The 16,619-nt window shown below is 40.4% G+C and overlaps 1 protein-coding gene across 3 annotated transcripts in view; it reads left to right on the top strand.

Annotated features, from left to right (window-relative positions):
- The window catches only part of MICU3 (mitochondrial calcium uptake family member 3), a 46,896-nt gene that overhangs the window by 7,249 nt on the left and 23,028 nt on the right, over positions 1–16,619 (top strand). For all 3 annotated transcript variants that reach the window (XM_033159543.1, XM_033159544.1, XM_033159542.1), the window contains exons 2-6: positions 8,503–8,656; positions 10,730–10,761; positions 11,638–11,716; positions 15,386–15,433; positions 16,533–16,615. In XM_033159543.1, the coding sequence (XP_033015434.1) occupies positions 8,503–8,656; positions 10,730–10,761; positions 11,638–11,716; positions 15,386–15,433; positions 16,533–16,615 (396 nt within the window). The remainder of the gene's footprint in view (positions 1–8,502; positions 8,657–10,729; positions 10,762–11,637; positions 11,717–15,385; positions 15,434–16,532; positions 16,616–16,619) is intronic.

Raw genomic sequence — 16,619 nt, 5'->3', positions numbered from 1 at the left:
ACTGGTTTGTGTTCCTCTTACTTCCTATTGCTTACTGGTGCGTACTGGTTTCTACTGGTGCTTACTGGTCTGTACTGGTTTGTACTGGTGCTTACTGGTTTATACTGGTTCGTGTTCCTCTTGCTTCCTATTGCTTGCTGGTGCGTACTAGTTTCTACTGGTGCTTACTGGTCTGTACTGGTTTGTACTGGTGCTTACTGGTTTGTACTGGTTTGCTTTCCTCTTGCTTCCTATTACTTGCTGGTGCGTACTGGCTTCTACTGGTGCTTACTGGTCTGTACTGGTGCTTACTGTTTTGTAAGCAATGCTTTTCCCCCTTTGCAAAAGCTGCACAAATCTGAACTGATCCTTTGCAAAAAAAAAAAAAAAAAAGCTGTAAAACTTTGAGCTGATTCTAAAAAAAAACCATGGGTTTTAGAGGAGGAAAACCAGAAAAATATTTTTTCCCTTGTTTCCTTCTCTAAAAACGAGGTGCGCCCTATGGTCCGAAGCGTCCTATGGAGCGAAAAAATACGGTATAAATTTGGCTTGTTTTCACTAGGCATAAGATTAACCATAGCTTGTCTGGCCCTGGTCAATCAAGGAAGCTGTGGTAAAGCAAAAGCAAAAGCTTCTTCCTAACAGCCATGCCGGAGAGGAGAAAGGGAAGTAAAATGATGGTTTAGCATTATGTCCAAATCAACCCCTTGTCTTTTTATGTACATACAGGATTTGATCATAATATATAATCACTCTGGTGAAATCCTGATCTGCTGATCTGAAAATTAAGGTCAGCTTTTCCCCTTTGATTTTTCACATTCACGTGTGAATATGTAGTCAAGAAGTACTGCATTATAGGATTTGTATTACGGTAGCCATACTGTACAAAGCTGTCTGTGGACAAACGCCAGCTCCCTCGGCCTAAAAGCAAGATGAGCGCCGCAACCCCATAGTTGCCTTTGATGGACTTAACCATGCAGGGGTCCTTCACCTTTTTTTTTTTAACAAGACAATGAATATATTGCAATACCACATAATACTGTTTGGTAGAAGTGTGACAGCAATAAGAATTTTGGGTGCAGGATGTGTTTTACCATAAAGTCTTTGAAAGTTTGGCAACTTTGTATGGTCAAATATTTTTGGAAAAAGATTCTGAACTACCAGAACTGTGACATATTTGACCCAACCCCCCTTTCCCCTTTTTAAAATATGACAAAAAATGTAATATTATAGATATTTATACTTTTTGTGTATCTAGAATATTTATATAAAATCCTTTAGCTAGAAAATCACATAGCTGGACAACTAGTACATTCTGCTCCAGAGTTTGCTAAGTACCAAAACAATTTTGCCTGCTTTGGGATTTTCCCACACTAAGAATTTGATGTTTAACCTTTTGGCCACCCAGCACGCAAACAAAATTATACTACTTTTATCTACTTGGGAGCATAGTATGTTAGCCTGAGGCCAAGTAAAGCACAGCTTTTTAAAAACTGTTTTCTTTTCCTTCATTTCCTTCATTTGTACAGAATCACACTAATTTCAAACAAACTGACTTTGCATCAAGGAATGTGAAAATTGCTCATTTAAAATAAAAAGAAACCCTTTATAGTAAACTTGGATAAAAGTTGTAAGAACTTGGCTTGAAAATTGGAAGTGATAATTTCCTAAGGATTTTTGTTTTATAGTCACAAAGTGTTTACATTTTTTATATTAAGTGTAAAATTCAGCAGAATAATAATCATTGCACTGTAATTTTGTGTCCCTGTACTTTGTATTTGTGCAGCAACTTTTCTTTCTAAAGGCTGAGTACAAAAATACAGCTACTACCTTTTTGGTCAGAATGTGTTTGTTTCATAGTACAGTGATTTCAGTCGGAATCTCAAATGGATTATCTGTCCCACAGTGGAAATAAAGTATCATATAATAATTCATGGGACAATCCTATACTTGTGTTGTGCAGGCTGTGAGTCTTTAGAATTTTGTAGAATCCCCACTAAGCCTGTGCAGCACCAGATACACCACAGTCATGACAGATAAACCAGTGTAATTCCCTTTATGCAGTGGTATAGTTGTTCCATCAGCAAATATATGCCAGCAGACCATCTGTATGCCATGTCCTATACTCTACCATTAATACAAAGCCACACCCTGTCAATGGCACAACTTGTACATCAACACTGGGCAGAGCAGAAAGGATTTTGATTTCCCTCTGATTGACTTCAGTGGGAGCTGATTTTGGGAGCTCAGTGGGAGCTGTCACCACAACAGAGCCTAGGATATGTTGTAACTCAGCACACAGCCACCAGTATGTAAGCCCCACAGGGGACACCACAACTCAGATAGTAGGGCATCTGGCTATACCTCTCTGATTCCATGTGATATACACAAGGGTAACTCTGGTGATGAGAAACAATGGAGAAAGAGCACTTTGCACACAAAGAGGGTGTTTAACATAAAACAGCTTGGCCTCACAACACAGATAGCAACTTGAGCACACTGCTAACTCTTCTCTGCATCAAACTCACAAGTAACCCTGCCTTAGGACTGCAGGTGCTAAACAACTCAAATTCCACCTCCAGTAACTGGGGCTACCAGAACAGAGCACCCCACACAGGTACACAAGGAAAGGTGAAAACACATGCTACAAAGTATAACTTGTGTGACTTTTCTTTTTGTCTCCACCTTCCCTTTGCCATATGTACAGTAATACAGTGCCTTGTCTGAACTATATATGTAACAAGTAAATATAAATATTGCGAATAAAAAAACTGAGTGAGAGAATAAAAAAAATGAACTGGATCTTCAACATCCTGCTCTGCTCCAACAACTGAGGTGTCCAGATAGACACCCACACATTTAAGCATAGAACACAATAATTGTTCCATAGCAGTGAAAGAGCTCCAATCTCTGTATTTTTCTGTGTATAAGACTACAGTGGCGCCCTGCTAGACGAATGCCTCGCAAGACGAAAAACTCGCTAGACGAAGGCATTCGTCTAGCGGAAGGCTGTCCCACAAGACAAATTTGTCTATGGGGCTGCCTCGCAAGACGAAAATTTTTCGTCTTTTTTTTTTCTTTTTCGTCTAGCGAAAGCGCGGCTGTCATTGCTGCTTCGCTAGACGAAAAACCCGCTAGCCGAAAATTTTCGCAGAACGAATTATTTTCGTCTAGCGGGGCACCACTGTACCGGTAGGTTTTTCCCCTAAAAAATAATGTCAACAATTAGGGAGTGTCTTATACATGGATACATCTCCCCCCCTTTTCTTAAATCTGAGCCCCCCCCCCAAATTGGGTCCGTCTTATACATGGGGGCGTCTTATAGACAGGAAACTATATATTTTATACTATATACTTGGTATAAGATTGTTCTGACTTGTAAATGTTTTGACATGATCCATTGTGGATTAAATAAACTGCATGTTTTAATGATAAATAAAATGCATGGTTTATTGATAATGGATATATTTGTTGAGTTACTTTTCTAAGCCATTGTTGGCATCGGTTTCCATGCAGCAGATCTTTTTATCTTGTGTGCAGCCTTTTCCCAGTTGGAAAATGACAGAGTTTGGGGCTAATAATGGTCAGCACTGGATAAGAACTGTTCTACTCTAGGCTCTGAACCTGGGACTTTCTGTGTGTGAAACCTAGGCTGTTTCATGGAACTAGGGTTCCTCCTGTATAAGTGAATCAGAAGATAGGAAATGTCCAGTTATGTGTCCTTCCCCTATCTGTTGCTGTGGCTATGTAGCTCAAGAGCTGGTTTACAGTGTATCCACTATGCATTGCATTTCTGCCAGAAAGATATGGAGGTCTTGTACACCCTAGGTAGTGTGGTTGCTGACCTTGAGCCAGACATCCTGGAGAGTGAAGTCAAATGGGCCTTAGAAAGCACTGCTAATAACAAGGCCAGTGGAAGTGATGATATTCCAGCTGAATTATTTAAAATTTTAAAGCATGATGCTGTTAAGGTGCTACACTCAATATGCCAGCAAGTCTGGAAAACTCAGCAGTGGCCAGAGGACTGGAGAAGATCAGTCTACATCCCAATCCCAAAGAAGGGCAGTGCCAAAGAATGCCCCAACTACCGCACAATTGCACTCATTTCACACACTAGCAAGTTTATGCTTAAAATTCTACAAGGCAGGCTTAAGCAGTATGTGAACCGAGAACTCCCAGAAGTGCAAGCTGGATTTCGAAGGGGCAGAGGAACCAGAGACCAAATTGCGATAATGCGCTGGATTATGGAGAAAGCTAGAGAGTTCCAGAAAAACATCTACTTCTGCTTCATTGACTACACAAAAGCATTTGACTGTGTCGACCATAGCAAACTATGGCAAGTTCTTAAAGAAATGGGAGTGCCGGATCACCTCATTTGTCTCCTGAGAAATCTCTATGTGGGACAAGAAGCCACAGTTAGAGCTGGATATGGAACAACTGATTGATTCAAAATTGGGAAAGGAGTACGACAAGGCTGTATATTGTCTCCCTGCTTATTTAACTTATATGCAGAATTCATCATGCGAAAGGCTGGACTGGATGAATTCCAAGCCGGAATTAAGATTGCCAGAAGAAATATCAACAACCTCAGGATATGCTGATGACACAACCTTGATGGCAGAAAGTGGGGAGGAATTAAAGAACCTTTTAATGAGGGTGAAAGAGGAGAATGCAAAATATGGTCTGAAGCTCAACATCAAAAAAACTAAGATCATGGCCACTGGTCCCATCACCTCCTGGCAAATAGAAGGGGAAGAAATGGAGTCAGTGAGAGATTTTACTTTCTTGGGTTCCATGATCACTGCAGATGGTGACAGTAGTCACGAAATTAAAAGACGCCTGCTTCTTGAGAGGAAAGCAATGACAAACCTAGACAGCATCTTAAAAAGCAAAGACATCACCTTGCCGACAAAGGTCCGTATAGGTAAAGCTATGGTTTTCCCAGTAGTAATGTATTGAAGTGAGACCTGGACGATAAAGAAGACTGATCGCCAAAGAATTGATGCTTTTGAATTATGGTGCTGGAGGAGACTCTTGAGAGTCCCATGGACTGCAAAAAGATCAAACTTATCCATCCTTAAAGAAATCAGCCCTGAGTGCTCATTGGAAGGACAGATCCTGAAGTTGAGGTTCTAGTACTTTGGCCACCTCATGAGAAGAGAAGACTCCCTGGAAAAGTCCCTGGTGTTGGGAAAGATGGAGGGCACAAGGAGAAGGGGACGACAGAGCATGAGATGGTTGGACAGTGTTCTCGAAGCGACTAGCATGAGTTTGGCCAAACTGCGAGAGGCAGTGAAAGATAGGCGTGCCTGGCATGCTCTGGTCTATAGGGTCACAAAGAGTCGGACACGACTGAACGACTGAACAACAACAAATTTCTTTTACCTCTATCTAACATGGATATTACTTGTGGGACATGCAAAAGGTATGCTGGGTCTAGGTTCTGTTACTCCTCCAGGTGGACCTTGAACCTGTTGTCTGTATCCCATCCCGTTGCTTTATCCAGTGAGCTGATAACATGTGCTCATGTCAGAAAGAATACAGTTATAGCTTCTCTCATTGCTTGTCATAGGGCCTCCCTGGCAAAATTATGCCTATTGCCAGTGCTTTTTTCTGGTGGGACACAGGGGGATGCATACCCCTAAACATTTTGTGAATCTAAGTTTGGTCTCATTGAGGGGCAGTATTTCAATATGAGTAGGAAAATGAGACTTCCCCTAAATATTTTTTTAGGGGAAAAAAGCACTGCCTATTGCTATGCATCAATTTGCTTCTTCAGTGCCTGACTAATAGAGGGATGGGCTCTGTCATTGGTGGGACATTGGTGAGCACTGGAGGAGGAGCTGCTACATTGTCTGGTGGGGTGCTGTCATTTCATTCACAGTTTTTCTCTTAGGATTCCATAGGAGCTTAACTTCCCTAGGCAGAACAACAGAAACTAGCTGTCAACATGATAGGCCAATTGGATTGCCCTGTCTGAGGCAAGATTGGGATGCAGCAGAATGCAGAACAAATGCATTTGAATATTTACATTTTTTGAAAACATATTTTATTGGAGTTCCAACAAATTACTGTAAATCACACAGGCTCTTCCAACCTGGTGGTTTCTACAGCGGGTGTTCTGTAATGTGTTCTTCACACAATAATTGTGCATTGTTGGTGGATCTGTTTTGGACTTCCTTCCTCTTTATTACTTGCTCTGAAATGCTTCTCCAATGCCACTATGTTGGACAAACACCACCCCAGAACACATGGGGTTTAAAAAGTTATGGGATTCCAGCACAAGTTGCAGGGTATGTAAATAGAGCAGTATTGCTGCCTCACAACTTCTGTAAACGCAAATAGTGTTGAAAGTGGGATCATGGATGACTGCCCTGATGGCAGTATGAACACAAATAATCATAAATGCACAATTAAAAGGACATTAAAAGAAAGCTACAGCTGGGTTGATGAAATATATGAGTTGACAAAATGGTTTTTGAGCTTCATTTATATACGTTGCAAAAGTTAATAACATTGATATGCTTGGGCTGTTGTCCTGGAAGAAAGCAGGATAAAATTCAGCAGGACTTGCTTCTGAGTAAGAAAGTATTGAATTGCTTTGTTCTGGGAAAAGTGACCTTATTTGGTGTCTGAAGATGTTAGCTGTTTTCTGTCTATTGCTACAATGCTGAATACATAGGGTAATTCTTCTGGAAGGCAGGTTAAAATATTTCCAACATAAGTGTTTTCTATTCTGAGTGCGTATGTTTTAAGATGTTAATTTCAACATAATTCATTATAGTTAGCTTCCAGATTTCGCATAGAAATACACATTCTCTCTAAAATCCACTTTTCATAATGGTAAGAAAATGGCTTTAATTAGAGGTTTGTGATGCTTTGCTTGAAAGAAATGGCTGTGTCCAGTTTTGTAAAGGTGCTGAGCTATAACATGATACAACATCACTGTAAGATTGCCAAGAAGATTAGTAAACAAAAGTCTTAACATCTTTTGATAGGGATATGCTTTCATGGAAGTTTTTGAGGTTTGCCGCTAATTACTAGGAGATTTGGATCAGATAATCTCCAAAAGTAAGAATAGAAACTGGACCCTTATTGACTCTTACCTATTACCTCACCAGTGCTTTTGTCCTTTCCTGGATCTCATTGCATGGTGTGTCAGGTGTGATTTCCATTATGTTTTGTGAAAACGTTTGAATCTGCATGACTTGGGCACACTTCTGCCATCTTTGTTCCAGAACACCACACATTCATAGCAGTCCTAATACTTATACATGGTGGGAGGCAAGTTCTTTCTCTGCCCTGCTTTACAAGTTGCTTTATGGAGGGAAAGAGATTAGTTCCATTTAAGCCATTAAGCCTGGCCAAAACAAGGCAGCATGATTTATTGGCAAGTTTCCTGACTACTCCTTAAAATATAACACGGTACAGACCTTTTAAGGCACAGGGAGGGTGAAAACAGCACTGAAATTATTTTTCTTACTTATGCGAGTTGGGAGAAAGTTCTCAATAATTTTCCAGGGATGGAATGGCTTACCATGCTAGATGTCAGCCGGTTGCAGTCTTGACACTGCTTCAAGCAGTGGTGGAGCCACAATAAGCAACAGGGAAGTGGAAACAGCCTTTAAAATATATACTTATTTATTGCTGACAATCCTTCTGGAAAGAATGCTATGGCATGGCATGGTTCCCGGACTATACTCAATGAGGGATCCCACCAGCTGATGGTGGGATTTAACCATTTAACTCTTTGCCACCACTTGAACTAGCAAAACAATTTTATTATGAAAAGAAAGGCTACAACCCTACTGCCTACTCATACCCATATTGTATACAGTGGTACCTCGGGTTAGGTACTTAATTCTTTCTGGAGGTCCATTCTTAACCTGAAACTGTTCTTAACCTGAAGCACCACTTTAGCTAATGGGACCTCCCGCTTCTGCTGCGCCACCAGAGCACAATTTCTGTTCTTACCCTGAAACAAAGTTCCTAACCTGAAGCGTTATTTCTGGGTTAGCGGAGTTTGTAACTTGAAGCGTATGTAACCTGAAGCGTATGTAACCCGAGGTACCACTGTATAAGCCCCACTAAAAGTAGAATAAATTTCTCTTCCTGCCCCCCGCACACACCTACTCACCAAAAAAAAGACAAAAATAATAATTTCCCCACTTTTACTGGAGATGAATTGCAGCATGAAAAGGAGGGAGGCATTTTTAGCTCAGTACTAAACCAAACCACAAACCCATTATGATAGGGCATAATAGTTGATATGTCCTCTGTAATAGATGCTGCTTTTATAGTAAAGTAATACATGCATATAACTCACATTTCTTTCAGCTGTAGGTTTAAACTATAAGAGGGAGTTAAGAAAAGGAAATATATAGTCTATGATTTTAAAAAAAAAAACCTGTGGGATTGAAGGTGAGAGGGAGGTCAGCCAGTTTAAACTGTGGCAGAGAGCATATAGGATCTTTGTCAACGAAACAGCTAACACTCTCTTGGTTTCTTTTGTCTTTTTAAAAGGGCACAGAAAGCAGACCAGATCTTCAAGAGTTGGATCTTTATGCAACTTCCCGGGAGCAGCGATTTCGCATGTTTGCCAGTTTAGAATTTGAAGGGCAGCTTTTTATGACACCATATGACTTCATTCAGTCTGTTTCAAATGATGAACCAAAGAGTAAGTATAGTTTGTTGTTGTTTTCTGGGCGTGGTTTCTGAGTCGTTCCAAATATGTGTTCTGCAGAGCAATCTCCAGAACTTTATTAAGCTAGACTAGCATTTTAGTAAGAAGCTAACCCTCACCACCTGGGCACTCAATCTAGGTATGTGTGAATAAATAAATAAATTTATCTCTGTGTGCTGCTTCTATAACTGCTTTTGTTTGATGTTTTAGTCAATTTCCTGTGCATCCACCACCAATGTGTTTGCTACACTGAATGTTCATATGCAGTCTTCCAGTTTTTTTTAATTAAAGTATAGGTTCCCTTTTGTTTGGGCTCACTTTAGGTATCCCAAGTATTTACAATTGTATATTGGTACTGATATTTTCAAACTTTAAACCATTGAGCTTCGTGAAATCAAGGGTAAAAATTAAAAATAGAAATAATATTGGTTTCATGGTCCCTGTTAGACACACTAAAATTTACTATGCAAAATACTTTTAAGCTGATGTTATTGTTTGTATGATGCGTTTTGCATGGGAAAAACTAGTCGGAACCCTCTCCCTAGGGTTCTCGAAATCTAAAATAAGCAATAGGGGAAGCAATCAAAAGTAGGGGAGGAGAGACAAGAGTAGGGAGGGAGGAATATGGTTAAATAAGGGAATGAGGATTAAAGGGATAAGTCAAAGGCTGTGTGGGAAAAGCGTACTTTGAGAAGCAATTTGAAGGAAGAGTATGGTCGCAAAAGTCATTTAAACAGTAATAACTCTTTTATACTTTTCTGTATAGAAAAACTATTAACACTAAAGAATTGACTGGTAATTGATCTGTTTCTGGGCTCAATTTAAAGTGCTGATTTTAATCCTTTAAAGCCTTTACATGGCCTGGGATCCACAAACCTGAAAGGCTGCTTTTCCCTATATTAGCTCATGCTCCAATTGAGCGTAGGTCAGCAAGCATCATAGTGAAAGAGAAAGGTGGCAGTATGGGCGTTTGTAGTTATAATTCCTGGTCTGGAAGCCTAAAACCATTTGCTATTGGATATTTGGAAGCCCACTTTTTGAATTTTGTTGCTTTTTGTTTTGTACATTTGGTTGATTTCTGTTCTGCTGTTCAGCCTGTTGAAACTCAAACTTATTAATTACTACTACTACTACTACTACTACTACTAATAATAATAATAATAATAAAGTAAGCATAATAAAAGCAGCACAGTGCAATAAAAGACAAGATTCAGTTCCAGGCTAACCTTCCTGGTCAAGGCATTTCAAAGGGGGGTGTTACGAATGGCGCAGTTGTAGCCAGACTTTGGGGTCTCAGTCTGGGGTCATGCAGTCAGGCATCACAACAGCAAGGGTGGCTATGTCACCTGCCACCTCACCATTGAAGGCATGAGGATGCAAACACGGGCTTCCAAATAAGTTTTCAGGTCTTGGGATAGTCATATTGGGGAAGGCAGTTCTTAAGGTCTCCAGGATGAGTTAATATTCTTGTGCTTATTTGATAACCTGGTTTTGTTTGCTTGATTGTTGCTTTGATCTAACTGGTGTTTCTAAATTAATTGTTAATTGTTTTGAGTTGCTGAAAAAGCAGTCTTAAAATGGTTTATGTAAACAAAAATAATAGCAACTGGATGAGTAACAGGTGGTATAAAATGTCCTGTGATTTAGAAACCTTCTGTAGTAGAGATGGGGAACCTGTGAGACTCCATGTTGCTGTTGGACTTTAACTGCCATCTGCCCCACCCCACCCAGCATGACCAATGATCAGAGGTGATTGGAGTTGTAGTTCAGCAACATCAGGAGCGTCACAAGTTAGCAACTCCTGACCAACACCAGCTTAAAAAAAACAACCACTATTTTGCTTTGCGGTGATAATTTGTGCAGCCAATGCAGTCCTGGATTCTATCCCTGATGTCTTCAGGTAGGGCTGAGGAAAACTCTTGTCTGAAACCTTGGCGAGCCAACACCAGTCAGTGTAGACAATGCAGAACTAGATGGAACAGCCATCTGCTTGGTCAATAGGACAGTTCCTATGTTCCTGTGCTATTGAATATTTTGTGTGAGTAATTATTTCTGTATTCATTTTAGGGACAAGAAAATGGAAGTCTCTTTCAAAACAGGTGAGCTTCAATTCTGCACAACAAAGAATTAGGATTTGCCTCAATGTGTGTAATTTTTATATGTGTGTTTACTATCTACAGTTACTTTATATTTTGAGAGGAATGTCTGAAGCACTTCCCTTTGCTTGAATTGTATAAATAGCTCATAGGTGTAAAGAGATTGACATTACTGTAAAGTATTCAGTATTGGGTGAACTGGTGTGATGTAGTAACAAAGAGTCAAAAGCTGAGGGCCCTTCTTTCAATTCACAGCTCAGATGTAACTCAGATTGGTGACCTTAGGCAAGCTGCTCCCTCATTTTCAGTATATGGAGATGATAATGGTAGCCAATTCATATTGTTGATGTGAATGAGTGAGGTGTTATATATTGCATATTTTTATTACAGTCGTACCTCAGAAGTCGAACGGAATCTGTTCCAGAAGTCCGTTTGACTTCCGAAACGTTCAACTTCTGCTCCTGCAGCCAATCAGAAGCCGCAGAAGCCCCATCGGACGTTCGGCTTCCAAAAGAATGTTTCAAAACCGGAACACTCACTTCTGGTTTTCGATCGTTCGGGAGCCGAAATGTACGACTTCTGGGGCGTTCGCGAACCAAGATACGACTGTATATGTAATCTGCATTCCATCATTCTACTTTATTAAATGTTTGCATGCTGTTGTAACCTAGACTTTCCAGTATCTTGTACCATGGGATTTAATCCAGTTCTTGCCACAACCTTTCTTCTCTGCAGTGTAATATGGTATATATCTACTCAGAAGTAAGTCCCATTGAGTTCAAGGGTACTTACTTTCAGGTAGGTTTGTAGAGGATTACAGCTTTATTGAGCCTTTTTATCACATACATAGTCGACTTTCTTTTAATTACTGTTTTACAGGAATTGAATCAAATACTTGTAGAAACTCCACCAGTTTGGAAAGGGTCATCAAAACTCTTTCGTAACCTCCAAGAGAAAGGTACAGAGGAATATATGTTTTGTAGAATGTGAGATTCCAGGAGTCCCAGGCTTTCTGTTTCCTTTGAAAATGAGGCACAGCGGAATCTGCGGAGTCTTTAGAATACGTGGTTTATTTACACATATATGCAACCTGAGCCTACGATGGAGGGGGTCACAGCATCAACACCCCCAAAAGGGTCTTGTTTCTTCCATAGCTGAAGCCTTTGATTCAAGCAGAAACCAGGCATGGCCTTTTTCTCTTGTTTTACAGCCTCCAGGTCACATCACAGCAAACTCTGCCCTCAAATTCGCACTTTGTGCTACAACTGATTCTTGAATTGAGAGAGGGCACCCTCTCATTTGCTGTCTGGCACAGAGCCCCTTCTCTTTCACTTCCCTAATGGCTCATCACCTTCCTTTTGTTTTCCTAATGGTCCATCATTCCAGGTGATTTCCTCATCAAGAAACTGGCCTGGTTTATATTTTACCATTGCCTGAATTCCGTGTCTGGCACCCAGAAACTCATAACACAGGGGAATCTGGCACCCACAAACTCACAACAGTATTTACCTTAAGCCTTAGATTTCCCTTTACCTTTTTAGGATCTTCCCTCACACTAGCTGTTATTGCAGTCATTAACAGTCGTCAACAGGTTTACCACAGCTATCAGCCTATCACCCATACCCACCACCCTTCTGAGTCATACCCCTCCCCACCCTCTCACTATATATAAGGGTCTGGTGACTTCTGTTTCAGTGTATCTGAAGAAATGTGCATGCGCACAAAAGCTCATACCAAGAACAAACTTAGTTGGTCTCTAAGGTGCTACTGGAAGGATTTTTTTCATTTTGTTTTGACTAGCTATTATTGTTTTGTGCTGCTTATATTGCCACTGTAATAACTTGTACCTAAACGAATAGTACTGCCTTCAGCAGACTGAGCTGTAATTTGCCCAAAGGATTTTTCTCTGTTGCCTGCAGCCTTTCCAGAATCTCTCTCCCAGAACAAGAAGAGCAGTCATCCAGAACTATCTGTCTATAGGATGCAATATACTAGTACTGACAAAAAGCAGGAATGTGTTCGAGATTTCCTAGATAGCTGTGTTCTTGTCTGCCTGACCTATTTCACAAGAGCCACTTTTCATTCATTGGTCTCTAGTAAAGTGACTTAAATAGAACATTTTAAAGTCAGGGGGTCTTTGCGTGCGCGCGCACTCTGGGTACTATGGGAGGCCTCTCTAGCCAAGGGAAGCCCTGCCCTTTGGAGGCAAATAGTCTGAAGGAGAGTGAACAACATTGTTTATGGTGCAATGAATAAGCATGGTGTGGAAAGATCATTAATTGTTAGGTGACTGAGACTTTCAGTGAAAAAAATTAAATGCCAGAAATGTGATGGCTTAAATGAGCAGGCTAGATTAGTTGTGCAAGTTTGACTTCTTCATTTTTGTGGCAGTGAGCATATGGGAGGTAAAAGAAAAAGACTTTCTAACAGTTGTTGGATTCTGCAATCCACTTTTGAGGGTTTGGAGTATTAAGCAATAAGTTCATGCGGTTCATGCTCTTTTAAGCTGAAATGTATGTTAAGTTTCAATACACTTGAATGTGGGTAAGCATGTTGCTTTCTTTCCAGGTAATTTATATAAAAGGTATTTGCAATAAGGCGTTGAAATTAGTTATGACAGAGGCGTTAATAAAAAAGAAAAATGTGATTGGGCAGAAGTCAAATCAATTTAACCCATTTTGAGTACTTACTTGCCAGAATAGCGTACAGTACTGTACTTTAAAATTGGATTTGTATGTTTTTCTAAAGAAGCAGAATTCTGTGGCAGGGAGAGGTACACCAGAGAAACAGAGGGGGAAGGTTTAGAGCCCACTCCTCCAGTGCCATGATCCAATCCAATTTGCAGCAGCTTTAAAGAAAGAAATATAAATGTTAAAAAAAGTGATCATGAATCTCTTAATATCTCATCTAGTTTGGCCCTATTCATGGTCCATAATGATACAAGCCTATGCAGTGCCCTTCAGCTCTCTATATTGGACAAACAGGTCACACCCTACGCCAAAGGATAAATGGATATAAATCTGACATCAGGAATCACAAGACAGAGAAGCCAGTAGGGGAACACTTCAGTCTCCCAGGACATTCAATACAGGATCTCAAAGCAGCGTTATTACGAAAGAATTTCAGAAACAGACTTGAAAGAGAAGTTGCTGAATTACAACTTATCACTAAACTGATAAACTATGGAGAGACCTGGTCTTAATAGAGATATTGGGTTCCTGTCTCATTACATATGCTAATCTTCTGCATACTATCCCCTGCTTTTTCCTGTTGGACTAATTGCAGTCGTTAACAGTTGTCAGCAGGTTTGTTGTTGTTGTTTAGTTGTTTAGTCGTGTCCGACTCTTCATGACCCCATGGACCAGAGCACGCCAGGCACTCCTGTCTTCCACTGCCTCCCGCAGTTTGGTCAGACTCATGTTGGTAGCTTCAAGAACACTGTCCAACCATCTCATCCTCTGTCATCCCCTTCTCCTTGTGCCCTCCATCTTTCCCAACATCAGGGTCTTTTCCAGGGAGTCTTCTCTTCTCATGAGGTGCCAAAGTATTGGAGCCTCAGCTTCAGGATCTGTCCCTCCAGTGAGCACTCAGGGCTGATTTCCTTAAGAATGGATAGGTTTGATCTTCTTGCAGTCCATGGGATTCTCAAGAGTCTCCTCCAGCACCATAATTCAGAAGCATCAATTCAACAGGTTTACCATACCCATTGAGTCAATCACCCATCTCCTACTACCCTCCTGAGAAAAACCCCACCCTACCCTCCCACTATATATAAGGGTCTGGTGACTTCTGTTTCAGTGTATCTGAAGAAGTGTGCATGCACACAAAAGCTTATACCAAGAACAAACTTAGTTGGTCTCTAAGGTGCTACTGGACAATTTTTTAATATATATTTCGACTGCATCAGACCAACACGGCTACCTACCTGAATCTAAAGCCTATGCATGTTTATTTAGAGGTATATCCCATTGATGCAAGTGGGTATGAAATTGCAACCAAAACCCATTGGCTTTGAAAGAGGATTAGACATATTCATGGAGGAGAGGGCTATCAGCAGCAACTAACAATGATAGCTGTACTCTGCCTCCGCAGTTGGAGGCAGAAATGCTTCTGAATACCAGTTGCTGGAAACCAAAGGAGAGGGAAAAATTCCAATGGAGATAACAGGATTTCTCTAATAATGTAAATAAGGTAGCCGTTTTAGTTGCTAAAGATGCAACCAACAGGTACTAACCACAATAGCTATGTACTTTTTCCATTGTCAGTAGCAGCATGCCTCTGAATACCTGTTGCGGGGTATTGCAGGTGGGCACAGTGCTGTTACACTCAGAGCCTGCTCGTGGGCTTCCAAATCCTGTTGACCCTGTAAGAACAGATTGCTGGACTAGATGGGCCACTGGCCTGATCCAGGAGGCTCTTCTTATGTTATTAAATAAATGGTTATATATCAAGCTTAACTCATTAGCCAAGAGAGATTTATTGCAGATGAAGGAGTTCCAGTGTGTTTGTAGAGTTGCCATAGAAAGGGACTATGATACTGTATGGGCAAACCCCATTATTTACTCTGTGACTATTGATCTATGACTGGAGAAATAATTTAAGTGATTTGTTGCCTTGCTCTTTTCAGGTGTGATTTCTTATACAGAATATCTGTTTCTGTTATGTATCTTAACAAGTAAGTGTTCAAAGTAAAAATTATATCCTATATTTGTACATTTCATGCCATTTGATGCTCATTAAAATGAGTCAATATTTTTGTAGAAGGGAAAAACTCATAATTTACAGTTTGTTCTTATCTGCCCATGGTGAAACATTACTGGAATAATTCAATACAAAAGTACCAAAGACAATTTAAATCACTATCCTGGAAGCAGTACTGAACATGTTCTTTAACATATTCATTCTTCTAATAAATAAGTCTGTTACTATTTCAGTCAGTTACCACAGTGGAAGTGAAACAGGGTCTTCTATTGGCAGGAGGCAATACCAAAATAAGTTTCAACGTCTCCCTTTCAATCCCAGTTGAAGGGCTGGTTCTAGTACATACTGTACGTGATGCAATCTTCCATGTGATTATCCCATTGCACCTTAGAATACGTGTGTGGGATTTTTTGTTTGAAAGATTCCCATTCCTCAAACTGATGCAATACACCCCCTATCTAAATGAATGGGGTGCTGCTGTCAAAAACTCATTAGTGAACTGCTTTCCAAAATTGTCTGTTACCATGGAGGTTCCTAGGAATTATGTGAAGACCTAAGATTCCACCTCCTCTGCACAACAGCCCATGGTCCTGTCATGAAATAGTGCTGCAAGAACTGATAAAAAAAAACACCAAGTTGGTACGTGGTCTTTATGATTTGAGCAAGGGTTTCTAGAATGTGACCCGTAGACCACAAGTGGTCCATGAACTTCATCTAGGTGATCTGCAGTGGCAAATCTACAAAGTGGCATAGCTTACATGTGTGTGAAGACTCAATACTTTTCAAGTGGTTGGGATGGGGTGTTGGTTTCAGATTACATGGCCTTGTTGCCATGCTGCCTGGAACTGGCCCACAGCTATGGGTCAAAGTAGAGACCAAACATTATGTATGTTTAAACACAAAATTGTCACAGTCATGCTTGGATGGGTGGGTGTATCTCTGATTTTAGGCAGTCTTATTTTAACAGCAGAAGTGAGGTGAACTGAACCCTCTCTGCAGCCCATCACCCCAGGTGTATCCTTTTAAATTGCTTTTCTCTGTTACACCTTTCCCCTCTTTTTTTCCTTTGGCAGAGCCACATGCTGGTTTTAGAATAGCTTTCAACATGTTTGATACAGATGGAAATGAGATGGTGGACAAAAAAGAGTTTTTGGTGGTAT

Source organism: Lacerta agilis, chromosome 9 (genome assembly GCF_009819535.1).
Source record: "Lacerta agilis isolate rLacAgi1 chromosome 9, rLacAgi1.pri, whole genome shotgun sequence".
NCBI lineage: Eukaryota > Metazoa > Chordata > Lepidosauria > Squamata > Lacertidae > Lacerta > Lacerta agilis.
Note: the sequence above shows the minus strand (reverse complement) of the source record. Positions and strands in the feature narration are given on the sequence as shown.